The 27,581-nt window shown below is 41.7% G+C and overlaps 1 protein-coding gene across 2 annotated transcripts in view; it reads right to left on the bottom strand.

Annotated features, from left to right (window-relative positions):
- Positions 1 to 5,814: 5,814 nt before the first annotated feature.
- Positions 5,815 to 27,581, bottom strand: part of LOC26535095 — a 34,525-nt gene continuing 12,758 nt past the window's right edge. Inside the window, exons 2-3 of one of the 2 annotated variants that reach the window (XM_039375402.1) lie at positions 24,797 to 24,900; positions 5,815 to 11,045 (exon numbers count right to left, since the gene is read on the bottom strand). In XM_039375402.1, the coding sequence (XP_039231336.1) occupies positions 7,529 to 9,925 (2,397 nt within the window). In that variant the 5' untranslated portion in view covers positions 9,926 to 11,045; positions 24,797 to 24,900 and the 3' untranslated portion in view covers positions 5,815 to 7,528. The remainder of the gene's footprint in view (positions 11,046 to 24,796; positions 24,901 to 27,581) is intronic. The other variant, XM_039375403.1, reaches the window with a different exon arrangement.

The following is a 27,581-nucleotide window of genomic DNA, read 5'->3' on the forward strand; positions in this document are numbered from 1 at the left end:
TGGGTGGTGCCGGGTGGCTCAGTGGCTGGCGGTTAACCCTAAGTGTTGTCACACCACTGCACTCCACACCCTGCTCCATCACTGCCACTTTCCGGTTTTCTGGCGTGAACGGCAAAAACCCAGTAATTTTCAATAGCAAGGACGTCAGCTGCCGGGCCTGAAATGTTTAATAGTGGGCTCGGCGGGTAAAGAGGATTGGGTAAGGAAAAGTAGTTTCTTGGATATTTCCATTTTCATTTTTTTTTTTTGGTAGGTAAACAGAAGTCTATAAATAAACCTACTGCCATATTGCAAAATATATACCATAGTAACGAAATAAAACACTGTTTACTACATAATTTATTTACTAACAATATTTTATCACTTATTTATTCCTTTGGATGGAATTTAGCTTTTTTTATCCAGGATTTATTTTTGCACTCCTGGGTGCCGCAAATCGATTTCGATTCAACCGCCATTCTTGTGCAACTTTAATACACAATTCCACTCGATGTTTCCCCACTAGACTTGGAGTTGCATGTAAATGCAAGTTCATCCGGCGCAACTGCCATTGTTTTCACTCTTTTTGTGATTCCGTATCCGCGACCCTCCTCTGCCACGAAATGGCATACAAAATTCACGATTTGGTGCACTCGGCTGGGTAGTGAAGTCAGCAAACAAGCCGGTTCTATCGAATCGAAAACAGCACAGAACTGCATTACTAGGATGGCAAAATGTCCCCTAATATTGCAGACTAAAAGAAAAGGCACAATTTATATGTGGCCAGAACGTATAACGATATTGATTCCCTTTGGAATTCTTCGACGATAGTGATGACTTTTGATACTACCATTCTTATTGGTTACTAGTAAAGCCCAAAGAACTGTGAATGCCTCTCAACTACTTAAAGCAATTCACTTCCTAAGTATTGTGGGTATATAAAAGTAAAGCACAGCCAATCCCCTCGACTTTGGTTTACTTGGCAGTAGGATTCAAAGAAAATCAGTGGTTGAGCATTACGTATACGCCACCTGTGCCGCGGCAGCTAGGCACGTACTGCCAATGTGTGTTTCTTTTTACTTTAAATCAATTTGCCACAAACTTTCTTCAATGAATTTCCACAATCTTGTACTCTTTCCGCCGTGGTACTTCCCCATAGAAAATCCTACTCCATCCTCCAGTTTACAATGTAGTCACTATGGCGCCCAAAAAGGAGCTGCCAATAAAGAAAAAATAAGAAAACAAAGTTTGAGCAACTTGTATAAATAAAAATGTTTTGGTATACGAGTGATAATGTGTTTTTTGTGGCTGCTGCCGATGCTGACGAGTTCGCTATCTGGCTGAGCTGCTCTGAGCCGGGCTAATATTTGCTTAGCTGTATTCAAGTTTGGTTCGACCCGGCTCGCTTTTGTGCAAACAGGCAAATCAAACAGCAGTTTGAGAGCCACAGTTATGATACAAGTATTCTGGTCTTGTTTCGGGAAAAGTTTTAACCCCATCTCTCTTTGGCTCCAGCTATTGGCCCTTTGCCAAGGTGCATGGAAAAGTGCAGTCAACTGTTTGGCAATAAGCCGAAAATGTCGACGGTAAAAAAAGCAGTTAAAGCCAGTGGCGACTAAACTGCCACAAATCAAATATTATTGCCCAACCGTTTTGCTTTTTGGTAGCAACTGTTTGTTTAACCATAAACCTTTTTGTCCGACCCTCCTGTTAATAAATATTTAAACGGCCATTCAGGCGAGCGTGTTGCTAAAGATATAGCCATGCGGAAATGAATTTATTTGCGAACATGGGGGTGCCACATCCACAGGCACAGCTGTGTGGCTAAATCTAGCATGGGAACCCGTGTGCATCGCATAGAAAATAGCTCGTCGTCTTCTGGTGCGACTCTTTGTCTCTGCTTACTCATAGACTACTGGCTCGTAATTTGGCAGCAATAATGAGAAGACACATGTCACCGCACAGCCCCCCAGAATCTGCCGTCGATGCAGACATAAATTTAATTTAATTGAGAAATTGTACACATACACAGTTCGTTAAAATGGCAGAGCATGTTTGCTTATTAGAGGTGTGCTTCTTATAGGAGCTGCATATATTGGCAGCACATTTGCATGTTCTTTTACAGCCATTTAATAAAAATATGATCTGTTCTTATTAAATTTAAATAGAAACGATAAAATAGAAATGTGAAACCAAGCAGCTCGTTAATAAAATAACCCTACACTTGTGGGCCACATTTCTTGGAATCATTTGCCATTTCCTTTTCGAAATTGCAAATAATATCGAGAACAAAGTCCAATGTTTAGTGAGTGTCATTTGGATGCTCCTGCTTGAACACGAATCCACACTTGACAGTTTCTGGGAAACGCAATAATCTATATATTTCCCCTTTAGCCTTGGCACTTTCGAATAAATTTAATTTTGTCAGCCCCAGAAATGCACTTAGCGATTTAGTTTATAGTACTTGCTAGCACGTGCCAAAAACAGAACTACATATAATTTATATGCAAAATAGGAGGAAAATAGAGGAAAGCTACCGGAAACTATTGGTAGAAGAAAATGTATGAAAATGATTTGAAAATGTTGATATTTTCGAAAAAGGTCCGCCCAGACCGGCGCCTGATAAGCTGGAGAATAAAACTTTATAAACAACTACAGGGAGGACAGACTCAAGCCCCCAGCTCCAAGATTTCTGCTTGTTGTGCGACAATATTTAAATCATGTCATGGAATATTCCATGAAGAGAACTTGGCTGAATGTTGACGGGCCACAATCACAGCCCGGCCGACACATCCCTTGGCCTCGGATCTCTATGGGTTCAAATATTCCGGGAATGGGGGTGTTACGACGAGGTGGTGGGCTACATTCGATGCCTACAAACTCGTATGTTTCTATTGCCATTGTGACGTCACCCGGGGACAGAGGGACTAGGAATCAGTGAATCGGGAGTCGTCGTCAGCGGGTTAACTGTCAGCGATAAGTCGGAGGCAAAAACAGAGACAGCCAGCCTGACGGCATATTTATGGGCCCATTTCCCCAACCAAACGAATCGCGGCCATACTCCCACATACATATACTCGTATACTATAATATGGGAGATAAAACCAGAGTAAGCTGCGTGAGAAAGGCACAGTTCTTCAGATTCTTGGCCTAGGACTGCGCCAAAAACTTGACTCTACTTTTAAACTTATTGTGGAAATTCGAGAAAAAAGCAGAGCTCGTGTGCTTGTGTGCACAGGCAAATATATTAAATCATTTTGATTATGCTGTTAGATGTTCTAGTGCCCCATCAGCGATAATGAAGCGGACGAACTGATAAGGCCTGTCGTATATTTGCATATTATACGAGTAACATGGCCTGACTTTGACTAAGTCTGCAGATTGAATTCGAGCAGTAGTTTCGTGAAAAACAAAGCACTCCAGCGCGGGCAGACTGCAGCTGTTGTAAATACACGGAGCACTTCGCGGAAAGCGGCGATCCCCAAAATATTGAACATAACATAAATCCATTGCCGTATCTCAGAATCAGACCCCCGTGTTGATTTTTCTGGCCGCTCAAGGGTGTGCAGCCGAGTCAATGCACTCGGATTATTCAAGTTCACATGCAAATTGGATAAATCGAAAACCGCTTAGATTTATGGCTATATTGATACATAATTCTTGGCGAGCACCTATGACAGACTGCGCCCAAAACTTCCGTGAGGTTCATTGACACAGCGCTTAGATAATCTCAGCTCGGTCGTTAGTTTTCCGCGCTTTGACATCAGATGACGCACTGACGTGTCATATCGACGGATCTGGGTGGAAAAAAAATAAACCAATATGTCGCAGTCGCAATGTTTATTTCCTCTTGCCTAATCGACAAATTTGCTTAAGATGACAGCAGCTTGTCCACCCACACGGCCTTCTTTGCTCCTCACCTGACTTTCGACAGTTTTTAGCGTTTAAATCCAATTTATTCATTCGCTTGCTTGTGTAGAACAGACCGCTTGTGCTGAGAATAAAACAAGAAAATATCGAAATTTGTGCCTCTGTGCCAAATGCCAAAATCTGTTCTAATGACATTTGGCATTCTTTCCACTTTTCTACTTTTGTCTCGCCACTCAGCGGGCTTACAAAAATGGGTTTTTAATGTTTGTTTAGTTTTATTTAATTATGCAGCTATTCAAATTAATATTTTTATGGCTTCACACCACGGAAGCAGGTTGTCTTTTTTGGTAATGCAGCCATGTCGCAACAAATTAGTTGGTTTTACGAGTACGCCTATTTTTAGCACACATATATATATAATTGTTTTTTAATTTATCCAATAGTTTTGTAGAGCTTTAAATTTAATTACACGTATTGCCATTGAGCGTTGGAGCTGCTGCGCTTGAGGGTTTCGATGGCTCTTCTACGCGCCTTTCATCAATCGGAGTCAAGGGCCCTTCTCGGCGCTACTCAATTGTTTTAGTTAAACGACTAGTTTATGTTTCTTTAATTTCCAAGCTCGTGTAAACGTTTCAGGTTTCAAGTTTCATGTTTCACGTTTCACGCAAGAAAGACCGTGTACCTAATTAAAAAGAGCTAATATATATGCTAATATAATCTGTGATATTTCAGTCAATTTGTTCACACCGCCTGTCATGTTCGGAACTGGAAATTCTATTTTCGGACCACAATTGGCAAACAACAGAAGTCTTTTTCAACGCCGAGTGATGGGTAAAAATGTCAGAGGCCTCACCGAGGCATATTAAACGCACCATAGAGCGAGACGCGCAGTGAATCATAAAGTAAATAAATAAGTGCGACGCTCTCGGTGACCGATTTGTTGAGGGACAGCAACGCATCCGCTAGATACTCACTGGGGTGTCCGAGAATCTGGTCGGCGTTTCAGATTCAGCTTTTGCTTCTCCAGCGCTTTTGATTGTGAATCTGATTTTGTTTATGTGCCGCATTTTTCTGTTGAAAGACCAAACACAGACGTTCCGTTGTCACCGCATTGCTGCAGAAATTAGCGTGCCTATATGGAATATCAGTCGCACTTATCACATTTCTTGACTTGGACTTACCCCGGTCGGTGGGGTGAGTCAGTTGTTAAGGTAAGCCATGGCTGGGGCTGGCTCTTTGATATTTTGCCCGTTGTCAAACCATTAGTCACTGCAACGCCCAGGCGAGACCCTCCTCTAATCCTCTAATACCCACCAATTCACTTGGCTTGACCAAGTGTTGGATCACCGTGGTCGGGTTCTAAGTAGCAAACCCGTACTCGTACCAATCACCGACTCCCATATACAGAAGACATCGTGACACCTCCGCCGCTTTCCCCTTTTTCAAAAATGTGACAATCAAATCTGCTATTCGATATACTGAGAAAAATATTGTGCAACTCTATATTCGTTGATTTGGTATTCAAGTGAAAATAACCAACATCTTTCTCTCCGTGTACAATGTGTATTAATTTTGAAATGAAACACGCGTATGTCACAATCACACCGAAACGAAAAAATAAAGAATTTAATATATATCGTGCTGTTTCTTTTCGGTTTATGAATCAATTAATACGGGAATGGGTGGCGGGCAATCGAGTGCTGAAATACTGAATGAAATGCTGAACTCGTGCGCCCCTCCGTCTGGTTAAGTGTTTGTTCGTGTTCTAGAGCTCTTGTCGGCAAAGTTGAGAGCAGGTTGGATCGATAAATTCACTCGAATCGCAATGGTCTCTATTAATTGGTGCGAGCCCAGAACTTTTTGGACCAACCTCTGGTGCTGCAGATGTGGAGATCAGCGTGGGTATGTGAGAACCGCCTTCAAGCCCCCAATTCAATTGCCCCCAGTGAAAAAAAGTCAAGATAATTAATTCTTTTAAGACACATAATCTTTTATTTGAATAGTTTCTTGCTCTTTTTGTGGTTTGGTATGGTTTGGTTGTGTTGTGTTTCATTTTCGAATTTATTAGCAGCTTGGCTGGAATATACCGGATTAGACTTGCATCAGCCATCAATTGTTGCTTTTCGTTTCGGATTAAAAGCTAATTTGTCACATTGAAATTGGTTTTGTTTAATGTTACATTTGCTTTTTGCGCTTACATTGAATGGTTTAGCGAATGACAGTTGAATAAATTTGAAAAAATATCACTATTTAGTAAAGTATGTATACACACATAAGCTTGTATATAGTAGTATAACTATTAATACATGTTTTAAGTTATTTTTAATGCATTTCGAAATTACATTCTTGGTTGCCCCCCCTTGCTCAACATCACAATAATTGGTTTTGAAATATTTCCTTTGTCCGACACACATGCATGAATATTTATAGATATTTCCTATGCACACACTCTTTTATAAAATATAAACTTTAGAAATATAAATTCGAGGTTGTTTTTTGTTGTGTGAGTTTTGCTTTTGTTGCGTTCTGTGCAGCCAGGGGAAAAGGGGAAAGCAGGAGAACTTAAGGTATAAAGCTTTCTGGCCTGCAGCTTACTAAAGCAAATGATACAAATGCCAGAGGCAATCGAACATTTTCCATGCATTATGCATGGGGCGTGTCGATGGCTCCGACCTTTGGCCTTTTGCCGCCATCCATCTCGCACTTTAAATTAAATCTAATGAGGTATTTAGCTGCACGCAATGCCCGCGGTGTTCTAAAAAGCAAATTGACTTAATGGCCCAATAGCCCAATAGCCGTTGGCTAACCAAAGGCTAACTAACTGCTGACTGACTGCTGGACTGCTGGTTTCTGGCCAACTGGAAAACCACCAACTGTGCACTGGCCAAAATGCATTTTCAATATGAAAATGCCGCCTGCGAAAGACGCTCGCTCCAGTTGGCCAGGTGGAAAAAGCACTGCTCGGCACTAGGTGCTCGGTTTAAGACTACTCGGCTCTACAACTTAAAGGCTAGAATACACATATGCTTTGCACATTGACTTAATTAACTTATGAATTGAATGTATGCGTCTCTTCTTGTTTAGCCAGAATGTTTTTTTGGAGTTAAAGCTTTGCGGTGTGGATGCCTAATAAATATTTACAATTGCTTCAATAAATAATAAACTAGTTGGGAAGTTCGAAAAAGCTGTGCTGTCTTTGCTATTTTCCTGTGATTTTATCTGAGTAAAATGTAAAACATTAAATGTTCATATGCAAGTTGCTTAGGTACATTGATTACGATCTCAACTTGGATTGGCTTGGTTCCACTTTTCAGTTTGATATCCACCCTAGGATTATAACTCCCGTCACTCTCAATCATTGTTAATTTGACTTGTACACAGTTTTCTTCTATTTTTTAAAAGGTACTTTGTTTTTTGTTTTGTTTTGTTTTGTTTTGTTTTTGTGTTACTTTAAAGCATCTCAAACTTTCTAGCTTGACTTTCTTTGTGGTTTCGTTTTTTTGGCATGTGAAGCTTCTAGGACAGCATTTATCTGGTCTTAAAACTCAAATTCAAACAGTTGTCTTTGTTAATTGCTAAACTTACAAATTACGAATACTGTTTTTAGAATTCTTCAGCAAGCGAGTTTAGTGTTTGTCTACGTTCCTAAATGTATAGTTATCATAACTTCCCCCCTCGTTTAAACCTCAGTGGGCAAACTCTGGCTCTGGCAGCCCGACTGCAGTTTCTTGGAGCTGCGGAAGAACATGTCGAAGAGCCTGGCACGCCGATTCTGGAACTTTTGGGGCGTGGTTGGTGTTATAGCAATGTGCTCCACAATGGTGATGCCCCGCTGCAGTTTGGGGCGCAGCGGTCGAGTGGGCGGTGGTGCAACTGCAGTGGGTGGTGGTGTTGCCGGTGGCTGCTCATCGGAGTCCGCTGAACCCCTGGCACCGCCGAAATTGATGATAGTGCTGCAGCTGCTGTTGGGCCTCAAGGTCAAGGTCGTGTGCACGGGCACCTGGGAGCCGACCAGGGAGCTCTGTGGGGTGAGGTACCTGCAGCTGTTGCTGCTGTACTGCGACAACTTGCTGCTGTTGCGCTGCAACTGTGCCCCACCTGCAGCAGGTCCCGCGGTGCCGTTGGTCTTCACACTGCTGCTGCAGTTGCGCTGCAGACCGGACGACGAGTCCAGGCCAAACAGCCGCTTGACTCCACGCCTCACCCGCTTATTCCTGTAGGCAAAGATGAATGGCGAACTGAGATTGGCCAGCAGGATCATGAAGATGGCCAGCTGCGAGGATCCGCCGAAATTGGCAGCCGTCAGCCGCGATTGCAGCAGTACCAGCAGTCCGAAGGGCAGGTACGAGACCACAAACATCACCACCACCAGGATGCTGATGCGGGCGGCTCTCGACTCCTCGCGGTACTTGAACAGCGAACTGGCGTTGCTCAGGCGGTGTCGCAAGGAGCTCATGTAGCTGAGGGCCTTGGGGGAGGCGTGAATGGCGGGAATCTGGAGGGCGTGGCCGTGCTGCTGGTGGCGCGGCGAACTGAAGTGCGGGTGATGTTGCTGGTGGTGATGATGCTGCTGCTGCTGATGTTGCAGGTGCAACTGCTGCTGCTGCTGCCGCTGAGCGTGACCCAGAAGATGCGGCGAACCGCACTCCTCACTGAGGGAATCCTGACGGAGTTCCGTGTACTTGTGGAGATTGGGCGAGCTGTGCACCTGACGAATGCCCTGCAGACGATTGGTCTCCCTCAGATCCTGCGACGAAGTGCCCAACAAGGGCAGCTGCCTGGCGGAGTAGTTCCTCTTGATCTCACCACTGGCCGTTTGCAGAGTCAGCATAATATTCTGATTTCTATCAGACAGTGAGTGCTCCTGCACGGGCATCAGCTGAACTCCGGTACCACTTTCCGCATCTGAGCCACCATCATCGGATATGGTGGGCAGAAGGACTTTCGCGGCCGAATCCCTGCGAAGACAGCTGGGCGAACTCCTTGGCTGTTGGCGCTGATCGATTTGCATTTGCAGACCGCCCAAGCCCAGGCTGCTGTTGCCGCCATGCGAACTGGCCGAGGATATGGAATGTCGATGAACACACAAGCTATTGGAGAACTGATTGGCCTGGGCCGCCTGCTGGCCAGCCGTCAGATTCAAGGCGCTCTGCAGCAGCGGCGAAGATCCATTCTGTCGCATTCGCAGCCCATTGCCGCGCGCCTCACTGAATATCCTCCAGTACATGCCGCACACGAATCCGAAGGGCAGCAGGATGATTACGATGAAGTAGACACTGGCGTACACCACTCCGAAAATACTGTTGGTGCTGCTGATGTTCAAGTACGTGACTGCCAGGCGGCGCTGTCTGCTGAACAGTGTGTCCGCCTCGAAGTCCAGAACTCGGAAGGCGGAAAGCCCTCCGAAGAGTATGCCCACCACCCAGGTGAGTGCTATGAAGATCCAGGTTTTCACGCCCGAAATGCGACTGTGATAGCGCAGGGGATCGGTGACGGCGCACCAGGTGTCCCCCACCACGAGCAGCACTGCCAGAGCTCCCAGCGCAGCTGTCATGTCTATGGACCAACATCTCAGTTGGACGGGCGGCAAAATGGGAGCCTCCGTGGGTGAACTCTCAAAGGCCGAGAGGTTCTCCTCGTGCGTTTCGGTTTCGGTGATGACAAAGCCACCATCTCCGCGCTCATCGATGGTCAACTCGCGGCAGTAGGTGGCGTTGCACTTGAAGAAGGTCTCCACCGTATCGCCGTTTTCGCTGATGTTCTTTCGCACCACGACGCCATCCTGCTCCACCAGCTGGCCATTGCGACGGAGTATCACCTGATGGTTACCCGGCTTCGAGAAGAATTCCAGGGTCTCGGCGGTGGATGTGGCCACGTCCGCTGACTTGCCCGGCAGTCCCAGAAACAAAGTGGGTGCCAAGATGCAGCAGCCAATGAGATTGATGGCCAGCAGGTTGATCGTGAAGCGATTTGCGGTGGTCCTCAGGCCGGGCGTTATCCAAAAGGCACACAGCGCCAGCAGGTTGATCAGGAACGAGACGAGCAGCAGGGCCAGGATCAGGAGGTCTATGGCCATTCTTTATGCTGTTTTTCGATTACCACACATCACTTTACAGTTGCACAGTTGCACAGTTTCACAGTCACTTATGGCCTTTTATTGAATTTGGCTTTTTCGGTTTTGTTTTGGCTCTGCTTATGACACAAATTTCACTCGGTGTAAATCCGCTGTCTCTCGTCTCTTCACATTTACAGCCAAAATATTTTCGGTTTTTTTTGTGTTTTCTTGTTGAATATCTTTTTTTTTCTGTTCAGTATTGTTGTATGCGGTTTGTTTCTTGCGAACGCTTGCTAATTTACGTGCGAGATTTGTAAAAAACAATTTCTTTTATTTTGTTTAGCTCTCAAGCAGTTGCTTTTCCACTTGTGTTTATTATGATTTTTCGTGACTCTGTCTGACTGACTCTACACTCAATTTTGTTCGCCGTGTATTTATCACGCGCACCGATCGCACGAGCACGATCTTCACTCCGAAGCGTTCCAAGCACAACTGTCGTGAGCGGTCGCCCCAACGCCTCCAAATATACGCGACTGCTCCCCAGCGGGTGCGAGCGAGAGGCGCCGGCGGTGCGAGCGAAACGGAGCAACGCCAACGCGAGAACGGGGAGCGAATTGAGCGTTTTGGAGAGCCACGAGAGTTCGTTGTTGCTGCGATTGTTGCTGTTGCTGTTGCTGCCACTGCCGCGATTTGCGATTCCCACGCTCCGACTTTGAAATTATGTTGCTGCAAGTGGCCGCTGCTCTGTTGCCAGCCGGTCTTTATCACTAGTGGTTGTTCTTGTTGCTGCTGCTGCTGCAAGTGTTGCTGTTGTTGCTGCTGTTGTCCTAGTTCAGTGCGGCAGCAACACAAATTGTATAATCTGTTTCTTTTTTTGCAATGCCAATTGCCGCTTCACTTTTGCTCTGTATTACATCACTGGCTCAATGTTATTGCTGCTGCTGCTGCTGCTACTTGTGCTTTTCCATTTTCCAAGACACATTTTCTTCTGGCTTCTGCACAATTTCCAATGTGCAACACAACGGCGGCCGCGCTCTATTTTCTTAACCATAAAAATTGCATTTTTATTAGGCCGACTGCTTCTGCGAAATAAACAACAACAACAACAGCTGATGAAATTCCCACCGTTGGGCGCCGCCAGCTGCAAGAAAAGAGAGCGAAAGAGAGGGTCAATACAATTTAAAGCGAGACGGCGCACTTGGGGAGATATGTCCGCAAGATAAGGCACGGCTTTCTTATTGTTGTTTTGATTGTGAAATTAAAAGCAAATAGAAATAAACGCTGGACCAAGATGATACAGCAGATTCACTCTACGGCTAACCAAAAACCCGCTCGGCAATGACTCAGAAAACATAATAATTCAACTTGGCAAACTTTTGAATCGGCACGCTCCCGGAATGAACGTATACAAATTGGTTATCGGTAGCTTGGCGATAAGACTTAAGTCCATTTTGTTTCCCCAGGGAACTGTCCAGAAGTTCGTCATTGGTACTTATAGTCAATTACCTTAAATCGGCATTGGGGCCACACCCACTCACCCAATCAGCCCCACACGACCGCCTCGCATGAAGGCTCTTGATTATAGCTAACTGTCTTTTTATAACTACGCATTATCCCCGAAGTCGGTACACAGATCGGACGACGATCAGCCGCTTACAACATGACCGGAGAATGGACTCTAATGAGCTCATCGCAAATTCTACTCGCCGGTTCCCAGTACTCATAAAAAGTTTGGGGAACCAAGCCAAAAGTCATTGAGGTCTTCTTGGAATATATGCACAATTTACTAAATATTAATATAAAAGCATAAATTTTTGGGAAAAATTCAAAACAAAACTACGAAATGTTCTGAATAATATATCTGAAATTTATCGTAATGTTATAGTATTTGGCGACTTTATTTTTGGCAGTGCATTTCATCATTGCTACAGTTCTATGGAACACACGAGCCGAATATTTTTTCTGTGAACACGCGACCGGAGACTGTGAAAAATCAACAGAAAAGCAATTTTCTTCTGGGCAATTTTTTTTGTGTCAGGTCTGAGCGGCGTTTGCATGCCCTACTTACGCCAGAAGATATATATTTATTAATAGCAACGAGTCGTGAAAATGCCAGAAGATGCGAAATGAATGATTGCCGATAAAGATGGCGCGTTTAATTGCTGATTTGCCACAGGAATCATTGCAAGAAGATTTATGTATTTTAATTATGCTATGCCTTAATTAAAATATATTTATAGATGAAGCTCCTTATCTGCGGATTATTATTTATAGGAACACACTTGATTTCAAGTGTGTTGAAAGAAGTAATTACACTATCTACAAGTTAACTTTCTCTATCGACTTTTATCGCCCACTAATCCCCTACGAACTCAAACATCCGCCCCTAACACAAAGTCTTATCAATGTAGAGCTCGATCAACGTCCACCAGCCATCGATCATATGGCCACGTTCCCGAACTTTTACATTTAACTAAAACCCATCCGAGCGGCACATCCACATCCATCCATCTACGGCGTGTGACGCTGAGTCAATATGGCACCCGACTAATTCATATTTACTTTGGGGCCGATCTAAAGATCTCTCTGTGGACATTATCTATGGCATTTTAAAGTGTGAAAGCGATCTTTTAGCGGCATTTTAGGGGTGTGAATTTAACGCTCGTTTTAACGCTACGCCCTTCGTTTAATATAGCGGGTTTGCGGTGATGTGAATCAAATTAAATCAAGGCGAAGCTCTCATTTTCCAGACTGTTATCTAAGGAAGGAAGTGTGGCTTTGATTATTTATTGATAGTGGAACACAAAAGGCAATTCGCAGTTGATCAAATACGAGTGCAGGTGCTGATAATACCCATATAGGCACTCATTGTTCGCCAATCGCCTTCCAAAAGGGAATCGCAGTAGAATTCACTTTGTTCTCAAATTAAGAGTTTCCGCACGCATGCAGACTCTGGGATTCCTCGAATTTGATTTATTTTATGGGGTAGAATATATCTGCGACTTAAGATCAAAGCCGCATTGCCGTCTAGCTTTATGTGTAATCTTACTGGGGTTTTGCGCTTTTGTTGTCAATTTAAACTATTCACTGAGTTTGTTATCTAAGCAAACCTAATTTTAGTTGATTTTAATAAAAGTGCCACACTGAAAAATCTTAAATAATTACATGTGACATCACTGAGATTGCCGCATTTTATATTAAATCTATTTAAACACATTTAAGTCATATATCACAGGGCTTATAAGTCATTCTACCCTTAATTTGGCTCTGTTGCCAAGAATATTTTATGGTCAGTGACAATTGCATCGTGATTTGTGTGGACAGGTGTTTGCAGTTCCGTCTGGGGGTGTGCATACCGTACACATACCTCAACTATCCCATTGTGAGTATCTGTGGGGTCGAGTTCCGAGTATCCAAGTATCGAAGTATACCTAAGTAACCGAGTATCGAAGCTCGGCTGTTTGAGCGCCGTCTGATGATCGGGCTAAGAATTTGCACCGGCTGGCCAATGCGCTCATTGGCATGACTCGGCGGAAAGATAAACTTAAAGCATGTGTAAACGCAAGCGGGAGGGTAGATCGCTACTCTGAAAAAAAAAAAAAATACCCGGGAACAAAGTGCCAGTTATATTTACATGTTTACTGCCCCGGCCAATAACTTATTCACCCTGCTGACCAACTGAGGAGGCTGGTCTTTCGACCATCGCTGGGGGACTCACAGGGCACGTGATCTGGTTAATCGCCGAGCATGAATAACATGGATTCCGAGTCCGAGTCTGAGATAAGGCCAAAACAGAGTGATTCCCAGGCCAGCACAAAGAGTCGATCCATCTGAGCCAGTCTATGTAAAAGCCGGTTTTTTTACCGCTTTTGTTTCGACTTCGGACTTCAGTTCGGGCTCAAATGTGACGTCACTCTTGACGTGGGCTTTTTTGTATGCATTTCGAGTGTTCGGCTCTGAAAAATATTTACATATAGTTTTTGCACTCGCACACGGACTTCAGTCTGCCCCACAAGACAGTGCACGTGTTTATCGATGAAATTAAAGCACTTAAGCCCCATAAGACTATAAAAATTCATATAAATGATATTTAACCCATATTTGTAGCCGAACTGATAATTTCATGTGTCCACTCCAAATTGGGTGCGATTTTCATGATGTGCAGCGCACAGAAAATGATTTCTTTCACTTCTCAAGATTAAGTGTGCTTTGTCTGGTGTATTACCATCAGAATAGTGGTAATTAATGGCAATTATAACAAATTGATGAATACTTAATTACACAATTTATACGAAACTAGGTATGCATTTTTGATCTCCTCTAAAGCCAAAAGTTATTGTTTTTATGGTGTGTCGCCTACACGTGTGTGTGCATTCCCCCAATGCCAAAAATGGAAAACTTAATGCGATAGGGACAGGCCCTGACTGAAGCAAAGCCATTAATTTACCGGACCATATGCAGTCGAGACATATACTTTTGGTCATCATGAAGCCAAGCCGCATGTCCTTGGACTGGTTAAAAGCCCATCAGGTCCGGCTAATAATGAGTTGCCATGTTGCCGGGCCCATCGAGTTATTTGATTGCATTGCCCAAATGGGGAAATTATCTCGAACCAATTTTCGGTTGAGCTATGGGGCTTTTGATTGAGGTGAAGACCTGATAAGAACTTTGTGGCAATGTCAACAAGTTAAGAACATTTTTGGGGTTTTAAGGTGGAGTGCAATTGCAGCAATGCATTTAATGCTTTCAACGGACTTTGTCACATTTTCTGATATCTGGCATTGCGGGCTTGCGATATTATTTTATAACTTCCTGTCATATCATATAAAGCGTTTAGAATCCTGAAAGCATTATTATTATTACTTGCGCTTAACAAATTAAAATGAACCTATGTAAATACAATCATATTTTTGGAGATTCACGAATGCGGCATAAATCAAATTTTCTGTGCCGGCTGCTCGCTTTTCTGACATTTTAAAATACCATTTGCTATTTTTACACATATAACACATTTATTGTTGAGTAGAGTGATTTCCGCAATGATAGGCCGGTCCGAGCAAAGGTGCTAATTTGTTTCACACTTAGCCAAAGTTTTGAGTGGCTCCTCCCCTAAGTAGGCAGTTTTATAATAATATTTAGCCCTGGTAAGTCTGCTAATTGACGGCTGAACGGCAGCCCTTTTAGGAAGTGAACAGGTGAGACAGGCGGCATGACGAATGCACTTAAATATATATTATTTGTTGAATAACACGAAATATTGACAGTTTGCGTTCGCTGCCTGATAAGATTACGTTTTAATAGACAATCAGGGAGTTGAGCTTGGCTTCGGTAAATCCAATTCAATTAGCTTTGACCAACAGATCCCACTTTCCCCGCCCTGATGCGATTATGCCAATATGGGAATACGGGTATATGCGTACGAGTATACTGATATTCGCCTTCTTTTATCCGCTTATAATTGAATCAAATGCGGCAAAGGGAACGGCTATAACGAAAGCGAAAGCAAAAAAGGCAAATATTGGCAGAACTTTTTATCTGAGCGATGTAACTCAGTTTCCCCTCCGAGTTTTTCCACTTCGTCGAGGTTTTCCCTACATTACGCTGCATCAATGCCCATAAGTATGATAAACTTTCCGACACACAAAAAAAACAACACAGTTTCCATAACAAATTGAAGTAGCGCTCAAAGCCATTGGTTGGAAACTTTTTCATGTATCTGTCCGAACGCATTAATATATTGTTTTTGCGGTTGGCGGAATGCAAATGAAAGAAGAATACGATTTAATTGTGAACATGACCAGCGCAAAAAAAAAAGCACAGCTCATAAGGCAAACAAACCATTATAGCCAACTCAGTCACTCTCTTTATTAGTTCTAGTAGGAAACTTTTCCATTAACTCGTTAACTCTCTGTGTAACAACAATAGGCCGATGGCAAAACAAGTTAACATCGTTTTCTCCGCCGATGTCGTCTGGCTGTCATCAATTTCAGTGTCTGGCCCCTGGTGACGTTTTATTTTAATGGAAAAATTGATACTGCAAAAAAAAACTAAAAACTTAAAACCGTTGAGCTAAAGTCCACATAAATTAGGTATGTAAATGCTGAAATAGTCGCGTGTGGTTAATTCGACGCGACTCTATCTACGCGAAATATAAGTAATAACTGCGCAGCGTAACGGTTTAAATGCTTGGCTAATCTTGACCTCGAATCGAAATCGCTTGTCCGATGTCAAACCGAGTGCAGAATTCGGGATTCAGAATTCAATCAGTATCGATTTCCCAGCAGCAACAGCAGCAGCAGCAAAAGCATTGCGAACAAAGCGCAGACAAATTGCGTTGAATTCAATTAAAAACTTATGAATTGGAGGACGCTTGACACCGCTGCATGTTGTGGAAAATAACTGAAAAACCCTTCTTCAAACTAATACAATCAATTACCAAGTTTTGCTGGCCAGCAGTGTAATTAGTTGGCTCCGTGCACCTCGTCTCAATTACAGCTGGGAAACTTCAACTCCATGCCAAAAGGTGCAGGACTGACTGCATCTTCGAGCCAAGCTGGCCAATCCGTCGGCATTAATAATCCTCTTGTGGCTGCGCCTGAATAATCGAGAAACTTACCCCCACACGACCCTCTATGCCTTCGTTTATAATAATTAGTGGGCTGCTCTGGGTGCTAACACGGTTGGTTCCGATAATTCCGATGGCGATGTGGTAATGCCCCCGTGTGGGACTCGAATTCATGCAAAGCTGGGCCAGTTCAATGCACTTGCGTCAGATTTCAGATTCATAGCCACCCAAACATCAAATTACCCGACGAGCAGTTCATCATAACAAGAGTACAGTGAGTGCTGTGTAGAGCGAACTACTATGTTGCCTCCTCAGCTTAAAGCAAGCTTCCAAGCTTTGTGTTAAATGAAACAATAGCTGGGGAAATCTTCCAAGTCCACTACTTCCAGCTTGTTAGCCTTTTTCCCGATTCATTTTAGCGATTGTGTACTTTACTGCCCGAAATGCGACCGAAATGCGCACATGGCTGTGGCCACCATTAACTGCATATATACCCATGCCACAAAGCTCTTGGCTCGCTTTAGTTTCGTTTCGTCCTGGCTGTTGACATTTCAGTGGTCCTCGAACTTAAATTGAGTTTTGAGGTTTGCCTTTGTCACACAAGTTAATGGATGATGGGCCCCAACTAATTGGCAGTTTTATTTGTCTTATCATGACCCAATTCTTTTCGAAGGCGAGGTCGCCATTGAGAATGAGGCCTACGTTGTTTTCCCTCGTTTTGACATGGCCATTTTCCCAGCGGAGAGGGAAATGTATTTGGGTCTTCTAGTTGATAATTTATTGAGAGACATGTGGGAAATTCAACTCGAAATAGTTTTCCTCGAATGTCTGTGTTTGGCCTTAGCCCAGACCCGCGACCATGTCAAGAAATCGCCATGATTGACACCTTTTGCGTTTGGAACACAAACAAGAGTAGGAAAAAGGCATTTTGCAATGCCATGTAGTTTTCATGCAAATGTGTCGAATCGAAAAGAGTTATTGAACATTAATTATAAATCCCAATACCATCAATATGTGCGGAAACTAACGAAGTATGTCCTTGCCAATCTGCCGAGGCGGTTCACCTTAGATAAGACAAGCTCTTGTGTTCACGTGGCTGTGTGTTATCACATTCAAATTTCAGTTAATTAGTTATAGTTTTTGATTGATGAATGTGGTGTCAAAGCTGTGCCGAAAATCAAAATTTAACTGTTCCAAAAAATCCCCTAAGCCTAAACATTTAAATGCTACATTATAATATTTATATAAACCTAAATGACTTCCCTAATTAATTAGCCATCGAATATTTCTGGAAATTAGCAGATGTGTGGTGAAATCTTTTACCATCTGTTAATTTTCCTGCTGCTAAAGGAACATATTACAAATCTTATCTCTGTTACTTTGGCTATCATGTATGTATCTTGTCACGCAGCTGATAAGGATCTTTTTTATGTGCAAGCATCTTGCCAATGATATCATCATTGTGTTTCCTACCAATAAAATGTTCTAGCCTAGGCTACAAAAGCAGTGTTATATTTAAAAAATATATTAATTTAATTTATAAAAAATGTAAAGAATGGAAAGTTTATATCCAAAATCAGTGTAGTATCTTTGACAGCCATTTGGTTTACGACCCTCTCGATGAAAGTGTTTCTGTCTGGCAAATGAGTTGTGCCAGTGACTTTCCACCATAAAGCAATAAAAAGTTTAAGGCCCCATTATTACCCACAAACCCGAATACAGTCCGTTTGCATTTGCCAGTCATCTTGGATCATTCAGGAACTGATAGCCGAAGGCTGACAGTAATTTGGCGTTCGGTGCATTCGACTTGTCAGATAGCTTTATCTAGATACAAGCGATTCCAGAGCTTATCAGTCAAGTGATAAAGTCAGGCAAAAGGGCCGGAGAAGTGCGGACCGTAGAATTATGAACTTTAAGTAAATATTTGCCCGACTCTATTTGGTTGCTACTTGTCTAGTCGGAGACTTTGGGGTTCCGCCCTTCACCAAGTCCACACACCCAGCCACGTACCATAATGACCTAGATGTCTGGTGCTAAATCGGGCAGAGATTACGATTTGTGATTTTAGCAGGGCATTCTCAGAATGCGACAAGAAGGCGTGGCATTAAAGGCGTTAAACTTACAATTGCTGCACTTAAATCAGCTCTTTTCGTGGCGGGAGGGGGCGGGCGTAAGTGTCCATGGATTGACAGCGTGGTCTTTTCTTAATTAAAACTCATTTACATTAACGAGTGTGTTCGGCTAACCGAACAGTTTAGTTTTATTGGCCTAAATAATATCGTTCAGTTTAACGCACCAGCGGCACGCTAGGCCATCCACTTCCCCAGCCCCCTGATTTAATACATATACTTATTGTAGGGCAGTACAGCTGGCAGCCGGAGGCCTTTTGTGAAGTGAACTTCATACGAAATGTAGCACAGGAAAAAATATTTATCTGATTGTATTGTATAAAGAGCATGGTAAATTGCCATAGTGGAGAGTATCATATTTTACATTATGCCTATGAATTTTACTATCTACATAAAGTTACCTACATATATACCTATGCAATAAAAGTACACTTATTTTTAAAATATTAAGATCAAGATGGTTACATTTTTTTGCGGTGTAAGTAATGAATATATTTGTGTAAGCAAGCCAAAATCGAGCAGGTAAATCAGTTAAACAAAAAGTATGTCTATATTTTACGATTTTATAATTGAGCCGCCTGCAGTTGGTGCGACCTCTTGGCGGTTTTACTTCAGCTATTAATAGCTGCCCTTTCGATTCCGAGGAATGATTATGAAAATAAAAAAAAACCAGCACCACCTCAAGGCCATCGAGTGGCGTAAATCTTGCATGGAAATCGTGTAAAAGAAAAGTTCCAGCCAGATAAGCGGGTTAATGCTCTACGACTCTCTCGGGCTCTCGGCTGTTTCTAGGAAATCTTGCATTTCCCTTGCAAATCAGTTTTGTAACAACCGACTTTGTTGCGATATAAACTGGTCAGAAAAATACATACTATGAGTTTACCCACCGCCAGTTGGCTGGAAACTGTAATTGGAATATGAATTGCATTTTGTTAATGAACATTAATTACAACCAAGTCAATAAAAGCTTGTCATTGGTCCAAAGTTAAATGTTCTGGTAATGGCCAACAACCTATTGGCCCAGAAATGGCCTGTCACATGCATATTCATACGGGGGTATATATTTTGCAATAATTGAAGGACACATTGATTTAATTTAATAATTTTGACGCATTGAGTTCATTTTATACAACTATGATTAATTTTGTATGCTTACATTTAAAATATAAATGTGGGAATCTTCCTTGAAAGAATCGTAACAATTAATTTTATTTGTTCATTTGCTGGGAAAACAAACATAGAATCAACAGTCGATTCAATTTTATTTGAAATCCGAACTTTACAGCTTACAACTTTTGTAGTTAAATGCATGGAAAAGATCCATTAAGCTGCCCACAAAAAGTATAAAGCCGAAAATAGATGTTGAACTTGTAAGTCGTTAGTGACTTGAACTTGTTTACAATAGTTACCTCGTTGTATTTGCTGTTATTTTTAGTTTTTTTTGAGGGTTTGGCCTGCGGACTCGTTACGCCAAAGTTACTTATTTACACGTGCGGTCTTGCACTTCGTTTGCATCAACTATAAAATCGTTGGCTTCTTGGCAGCAAAACCAACTACCAAGTTGCAAAAAATCGAAAATAATAATTGCCTTAATTATTGGCGGTGGTTAATTTAATCGCCTTCTGTGGTCGCCACCGGAATGGCGTTTCTAACGAAAGTTGAGGGTTCATTGAACCGCGTTCTAAGCGAGCTGGTTGCCAGTTTGGCTTCAGGTTGCCCACCTGGCGACCCCTCCCCTGATAATTGCCATTGTTGTGGTCACAAAATGCAATCGTGTTGAAAATTGCAAGGTTGCAAAAAAAATACGGCAAAAATAGCTGGCTTTGTCAAGCCAAAGCTTATATACCCTTGCAGAAGTTTTATATATCGAGTCTGCTGCCAATACCGATCAGAAATATATATAATCTATTTGGCTGTACATATACCCTTTGCAAGGGTATAAAAGATGTGAATACCAGCAGTCACTGACTGAAACGCCATAGAAAACCAAGTGCTCAACGAAATTATCTTAAACTGCTTGAGTAAAGTCCCATAGCTTCGCAGACTTTGACCGATGACGTAGGTAGTAATTTTTTAATGATGCCCTCGGATCAAATATATTCGCTATAGATCCACGCTCATGTTTATTCATATACTTTCTGTGGCTCTAATGGACCCTAATGGGTGCTATTTACTCCGGATATTGACAAGGCGGATCCATCCGACTAGAACTTTCGAATGAACCCATTATTAGGTATTTATTAACCCGTTTGAATCCGGGGAACAACCAGAGGAAATGAAGTGCAGAGCACTGAACGAGGGCAAATAAATAGTTTGTTTATATGAATTGCACAATACTTAATAATTGCTCTAGAGGCCTTTGGTCGCAGATGATAACATGCGGGGAATTTATTATTGCATTATAGGCCTAAGGTTCTCTTCTGATTAATGGCTCTGTAGCAAATAAAATGGTTCTTGGTTTTTCTCTTCAGTTAGTTTTAAAAATCGTTTGAAAGAAATCGAATTTGTAACGCATTAGTCGCCATTCTCAGTGCGAAATGACTTCAAGTCTCCAATTACTTGAATTCCACCGAATTATTCAGTTCAATTGTTGTTGATACTTTGTTTTCGCTTACATATTTATTTATTTATTTTCTTTTTGTTTGCTGGGCCAATGGTACGTGCCAAAGCATATCGCAAGGGAATTTATATTTCATATTTTTCAATGAAAAACAAATTATATAAAATGGTAAATGGTAAAACGCCAACCAACCGCGGAGCGATGAATATCAAATGTCTTTTCATTCCGGCGAACAAGTGTTTGCATTGTAAGTGAACAAAATACGGACAATTGCTGACCAGTGCGACCGGGCCGATAAAGTTAACACCTTTAAGCCAAAGGCTTAACCAAGGAAGACTACATGAAAAAGTGAAAAAAAAAAATGAAAAAACAATGCGCAGACAAGATAATCGAACAATTTCGCAAACACGAGTTCCGTCAGTCAACTGACACTTTTTCGTGTCCAATTCAAAACGAGGGAAGAGTTCCATGGTTCTGGGGGTGCCAGGAATGGGAATGGGGCATGTGGTCTGGTGAAAATCGATATGACATCAAGGAATGTTGTATCAGGGACAGTGTGGCACCGAAAACATCCGCATCCGTGATAGATGAGGCCAACATTGACACACAGAAAGTCTCAAAGGTAATGCCAAATCACTTGGCCGTGATTAGAAAGTGGCCAGTGGCTTATTTCGCGATAAATTTAAGCACAAACTCACCGAAAACGTGAGATAAGTTTTTCCGTCGGTTAGTTCGCTATTGGCAGGCAGCCAAAAAACGAAAATACAATTTATTTTTTCTAATGAATGAACTAATACGTTACGTATACAGCGAGTCTTTGAATGAGTTCTCTGTCAAAGGAGGAAATATTGCCTACGCACAGCGTGAGTTAATAGGCAACGCACAGCACGGCGTATACGTAATATGCGCATTGAAAAAGTTTCATCGAGTTTGCACATTCAAATTCATTCATTTATTTGCCGTAAATCAGATGCTAATAATAGACAAGCAGTGACGTCTTCATTTTTGTGCTGTAAATCATAAAAAATGTTTTGTATAAATATAAAATTGAGTTTCTTTAAATAAAATGCGGCTGCTCTTCAATGCGAAATTGTCTGCCGTTTATTTTAAACAAGTAATGAAAAATTAACCAACGAAGTTAAGTATACGCCTAGACACCTTCTACCAAAATGCTTGAAGTTCACATTTTCGCTTTAAGGAACGTGAGAACGTGAGAACGTTTGACGTGAACTTTATGAAGAAAAACGACTTTCTGGGAACTCACTCCCGTTGACCCATTTTCCAGCTCGTATTTCCGTTTTCCCCCTTTGAGAGAGCAGGCCAGCATGTGGGTAAGTGTGTTGGCCTAGCCATAAAGTGAAATATACGAAAAAAAGATATTGCCCATATATTGTGTGTGCGTACTAAAACGTCTCTATAGCCACAACATTTTGTTTATCGAACAAACACATAACGTCATTTGGCCCCATGCTCGGACGGAGAACTGAATGGCTGACTTTGTGTGCTCCTCGCATGATTAGCAATTTCAAAAAGTTGACACTTAGCTGACGCATGAGGCGCCTCCTTCCACTGATTTTTCCATGTGACCGAGGTCCAGAGACTAAGAGTCAATGCAGCTGATTGGAAAAGCAATTAGAACTGAAGCCATTCGAACGAGGTTGCGATGCAAAGAGGCATTATCGAACGGGAGAAGCGGGATTAAACTGGAAGATTTATGGCACGACCAGCTTGGCCATCAAAATTTATGGCAATGAAAATAAACAATTTTCGCTCTCGAGCAAAAATAAATGGAGGGAAGTGTTAAGTAGCATATAACTAAGCGTTTAATATATATGCGAGGTATAACATGTTTGGCATGTGGATCCCGAGAGCTGCAATCTCGATGGATCCCCTGCCCCCCCCCCCCCCCTAAAACACCACAATCGAGTGGCTGGTGGCTTCAAGTGGCTTCAGTTTATGGCACCTCTTGGCTGGCACATTAATATATCATCATAAACAGAGTCCAGCTAGGAAATATGAGCCATTGGCGTCTCCAGTTCTGAGCTCAGCGTTGAAGTGCAGTGAGAGTGGAACGCCATTAAATGTGCAAGCTGAGCGAAAAGATTGCACTTCAAAGGCATTGCAATTGTTATTTTGACATTTATGGGCAGCGAAGGACCATGAAACTGCTGGTTTGTCTATCTGCGTCATATTGTATGTGGCAAAAAGTGTTGGCCTTTGATAAGAAGTTACTCATATCCCCCCAAGACGTAATCGGCAGAACGTTTATCTTTTAACCCACTGCGGAACAATGGTCATGAAATCACATATATCACGCAGTTTGATTGAGTTTAGTGTTGAAACTTTTTTCAAAACTTATGTAGTATAATTTTACAGTATTCAGTATTGTGTCTTTAAGACACTCACCAATTTCCCTAGTAGCAAGCTAACAGAATTAAGCCGGACAATTTTTTTTTATTAACTGAGAGACCTTTACCACTTCACTTGAGCAATTACTTTGCCTTCTAGTTCCCCAAACTCGCAGTCCGCATGGCAACAGTAGCGAAAATGGCACGGAAAGCGCTCAACTTGCGGAAAAACTTCAGATCAGAGGCGTTCGGAATGTTTAGCCATTTAAAGCGAAGAAACTCAATAGGCGCCACTTCACAATAGTGCTTGTTCAGAGGTGGAGGGGTTCAATAAATAAGAGGCAGTGCTCGATGCCACCTCCAGAGTATGGCAGGCCAATAATAATAGTGCTTCGGCACAAGGGAACCCTTCATTCAGTGAATAATATGTATTTATGAATACCACTCACAATGCCAGCCGTACCGCTTTTCCTGCCCAGCAAATTCGACGGCAGGATTTGTGGCCCAAAGTTGATTATTACATCAGAGTGCTAATCAAAAGTTGCAATTTGTGCCGAAACAATGAGGCTTTATGTAACTTTTTTCGGATTCAGCTGTCAGGAGAAATTCAGAAAATTTAGAAGCCAAGAAATCGTATGGGTATGTGAGTATCGTATGTGTGTGCACGTGCCCCCAAAATAACTATGATTTTCGACACAAACTCGCACAAACAAACCGGGCAATATAGTGAGAGAGGCACATATGTGTGAGGAAAACTGATTGAAATTTCGGGCAGAACAAAGCTGGAAGCTGTTATTTTAGCCTTGATGGCTGGGAAATTCGAGGCAAGTCAAGAGTTAAATACCCTTTTTTATCTTTGAAATGGATAATAAATTTTAGAATTTTTGAGCTAACAATTTTGCTTTCATCGTTTACTTCTTGAAATAAACTTAAAAATTGTATGAAAATTAATTTGAAAATAAGAATTAGAAAAAAATTTTTAAAAAGCTAACGCTACACTAAAATCTAACGAACTTATAACAATTTATTAGCAATTGGCTTTTATTTTCTCAGGTATCATTTACTCTACTCTGCTTTCAATGGGATTAAAATTCATTTATTCCGTTCTTTTGAAAATGGTAATTCATTCAAGGATGCTTTCAGCATAAAATAGCCCAAAGTTAAACACACTAAAGAAGAGATTTTTAAATTCTTAGCTTCGATTAGGGTATCCATTGGCCTATTGACCTTTTGCGTTATCCTATTCCTACCATTTTCGTTTCCTATTGGGAATTGTTGGCAATTGCTTACCCTTCTGGCAGGATCCCCTCGTTTTCCTTCTCAATGAAATTAGCTTCAGCCGAGCGGATGGCAACGACAATGCGACAATGTCCTTGACATTGCGGGCAGGAAAGCTGCAAAATAAACAGGAAAATAACTATTTAATATTCAGCCCCGGGTAGGAAGATTGGAAAAATATGGAAAATGCGAGTCATCGTCTTGTGCCTGCTCTTGACTTATTAACATTTTATGCGATACAAACAGACAATGGAAACTAACAATAAACAATCATTTTGCTAAATAGTTGAGTCAATAAAATGGGGGAAATATTTTTCCAGCCCCCATGCAAACAGCAATAATACCCCTATTGTCAGTTGCAGCTTAAGTGTAGATGTATGTTGATATACATTGAATGTCTTTATATTTTTGGGCGTTTCTGGTTGGAAGTTCGAACCCAACTCAATATTCCCTTGGCATATCAATGGTCGAAAGGTGGCAGGTTTCATACGCTCTCATGTGACAAAGAAGTTGGTCAAAGTCGCAAAGGTTGCCTGCCATAAATCAATGATTTTGCCCTGAAAAGGACACTGATTACTCGACCTTTGGCATCGAGGGTGGTGCAGTTCAAGTTATGTCAGCTAATGCTCAACAAAAGACCCATTGAACTCTGTGGTGGATGATCAGTTACTCTGCCCAGATTTGTCAAAGGCAAATTGTGAAGTTGTGAGGTTCGAATTTCTTACCTGTCGACTTTTGAGAAAGCATTTTGAGTGCCTCCATTTAAGTCGATTATTGAAATTGTTTGTTGCCCTTTGGCAGCTGACTGAATTTCTGGATGTGTCTGTGTGTGTCTGTCTGCATCAGATGGCAACTCGAATCAATTGAGGCAAACTTCGACGATGCCAAAGTTCAAAAAGTGCCACTCAACGCTGTCCCCTGCCCTTTGCCCTCCGGCTATTCAACGCTGCCAAAATATTTTCAGTCGGCTGACTTGCGTAAGTTTGTGTGCGGAATGAAGATTGACAGCTTAATGTATTTTCGCGCTTATACGATCTCAAACATAGCCGCTGCGCATCCGTCTTTTGTTGACTAATTTTCCGTCTTGTGGCACGCAAATTTCGCATTTCTCGCCGTTAAGTGCAACAATTAGCAAATTAAATACAACTTTCCCATGAGTCCAGCTCACACTCTTTTTACTTTCTAGCAACTCTGACACTAAAAGTCAATTAAGAAAAGTTTCTGTTGTCCGAGGGACAAATTCTTTAATCAAAAGGAAAAAACAAGAAATATTCCTAATTGAATACCTTCTTTTTGACAAGAACACGCAAGCCCAAATGAAATATAAATTAAAATGTAAAATTTTCCATTTCAGAGAGAAATATTTTTTTTCCATTGCTCGTACAGACAAATTTAATCGATTGGTATTATTTAATACCCAGACAACAAACTTTTCCAGCCAGCTTTCTATTGCTCGTCTTTTAAATGACAAATCAAATCGACTGATATAATTTTTCATTGACAATAGTTAAGGTCTTTCAGTCCATTGATTTACGGGTGACACAAGGCTCTCAGAAGCTCAGCGAATGCAATAAATTTTAAGTAAGTCAATTGGGGAATTCTTTGGCGATTGCGAAGTTGATTAAATTTTTCGATGTTCTGGAATCATTTTTGAGGAGCACGCGGCAGAAGCATGGCTTAAAAGTTCAACACGAGCTTAAACCCCAGTCACGCATGTCAAATGATGTTTATATTTCTTGGTTTTACGATGTGCGAAGCTGCGAGGTCCAATAAAAATGGCGCAAGAGTGAAATCACTTGAATATGCTTTTATATACTCAAACTACAGACAAGACTAGTAATTTGGTCAGCTAAGAATTGATTAAGATTAAACAGTAATGTCTAGCATATAGAAATCTTATTAAAGCTCTGAGTTCATGTTGTAAATAAAACAAAAAAGTATAGCCAAGTATTAAATTAATATATGTAATATAAATGTTAATAAAGCTAAGGAAAGAAAAGTTCCAGAAAATTCTTATATGGCTTTCTTGGGTTATAATTATAGTGTAGACCAACTTAAGCTGATTGCACAGTTCATACGTACACATATCAATTTCATAAAAGCCCTAATTAGCAAATTGATAAATATTCATATGTATACGCTATCTAGTGATTTATTAGAGTATTGTTGGGTATGATATTTTCATAAAACCCAGTGATTAGTGATAGAATGTGCCACATTAAATTATCGCCGCAGTAAAAAATTGTTGAAATATTTGAGCTGAAGGTATCTCTAAAGTGTGATTGACGTTCGGGCACTTACTAAACGCCATTATTGCATTACAAACATGACAAGTTTGACAGTTTCAAACATCTTAAATTAAAAACTTTCCATTCCGTCAACAAGTTGCAAGTTAACAAGCTGCGAACAAGTAATTCTGAAGAAAAAACAATTCTTACACCTACGTGCAGTTGACCATTTAACATTGAAAATGATTGTAATGGAAAAATTCGTTCACGAGGTTTCCTAAAGAGTACTGAAAAAAAGAATCGTAGCTCAGGACCATATTGCCTTTTTATCTTGCTAAGACACTCATATCCCTTTCGCCAAAAACAAAGCACAAACATTTCAATAAGCCCAAATCACCCTGCTGAAATAAGGTCCCAGAAAAAAAGCCGCAAAAACGAAACCAAGTCAAAAGGCCGGCGCTGAGAGGAAAGTCGGGGGCCAGAAGACTGGAAGTGTTAATGGCCTTAATAGCCAAACGTGATGAGCGTCAAGTGGACAAACAAGCCGCACAGTGTGTGCCGGCCAAATA

Source organism: Drosophila yakuba, chromosome 3R (genome assembly GCF_016746365.2).
Source record: "Drosophila yakuba strain Tai18E2 chromosome 3R, Prin_Dyak_Tai18E2_2.1, whole genome shotgun sequence".
Classification (NCBI taxonomy): domain Eukaryota; kingdom Metazoa; phylum Arthropoda; class Insecta; order Diptera; family Drosophilidae; genus Drosophila; species Drosophila yakuba.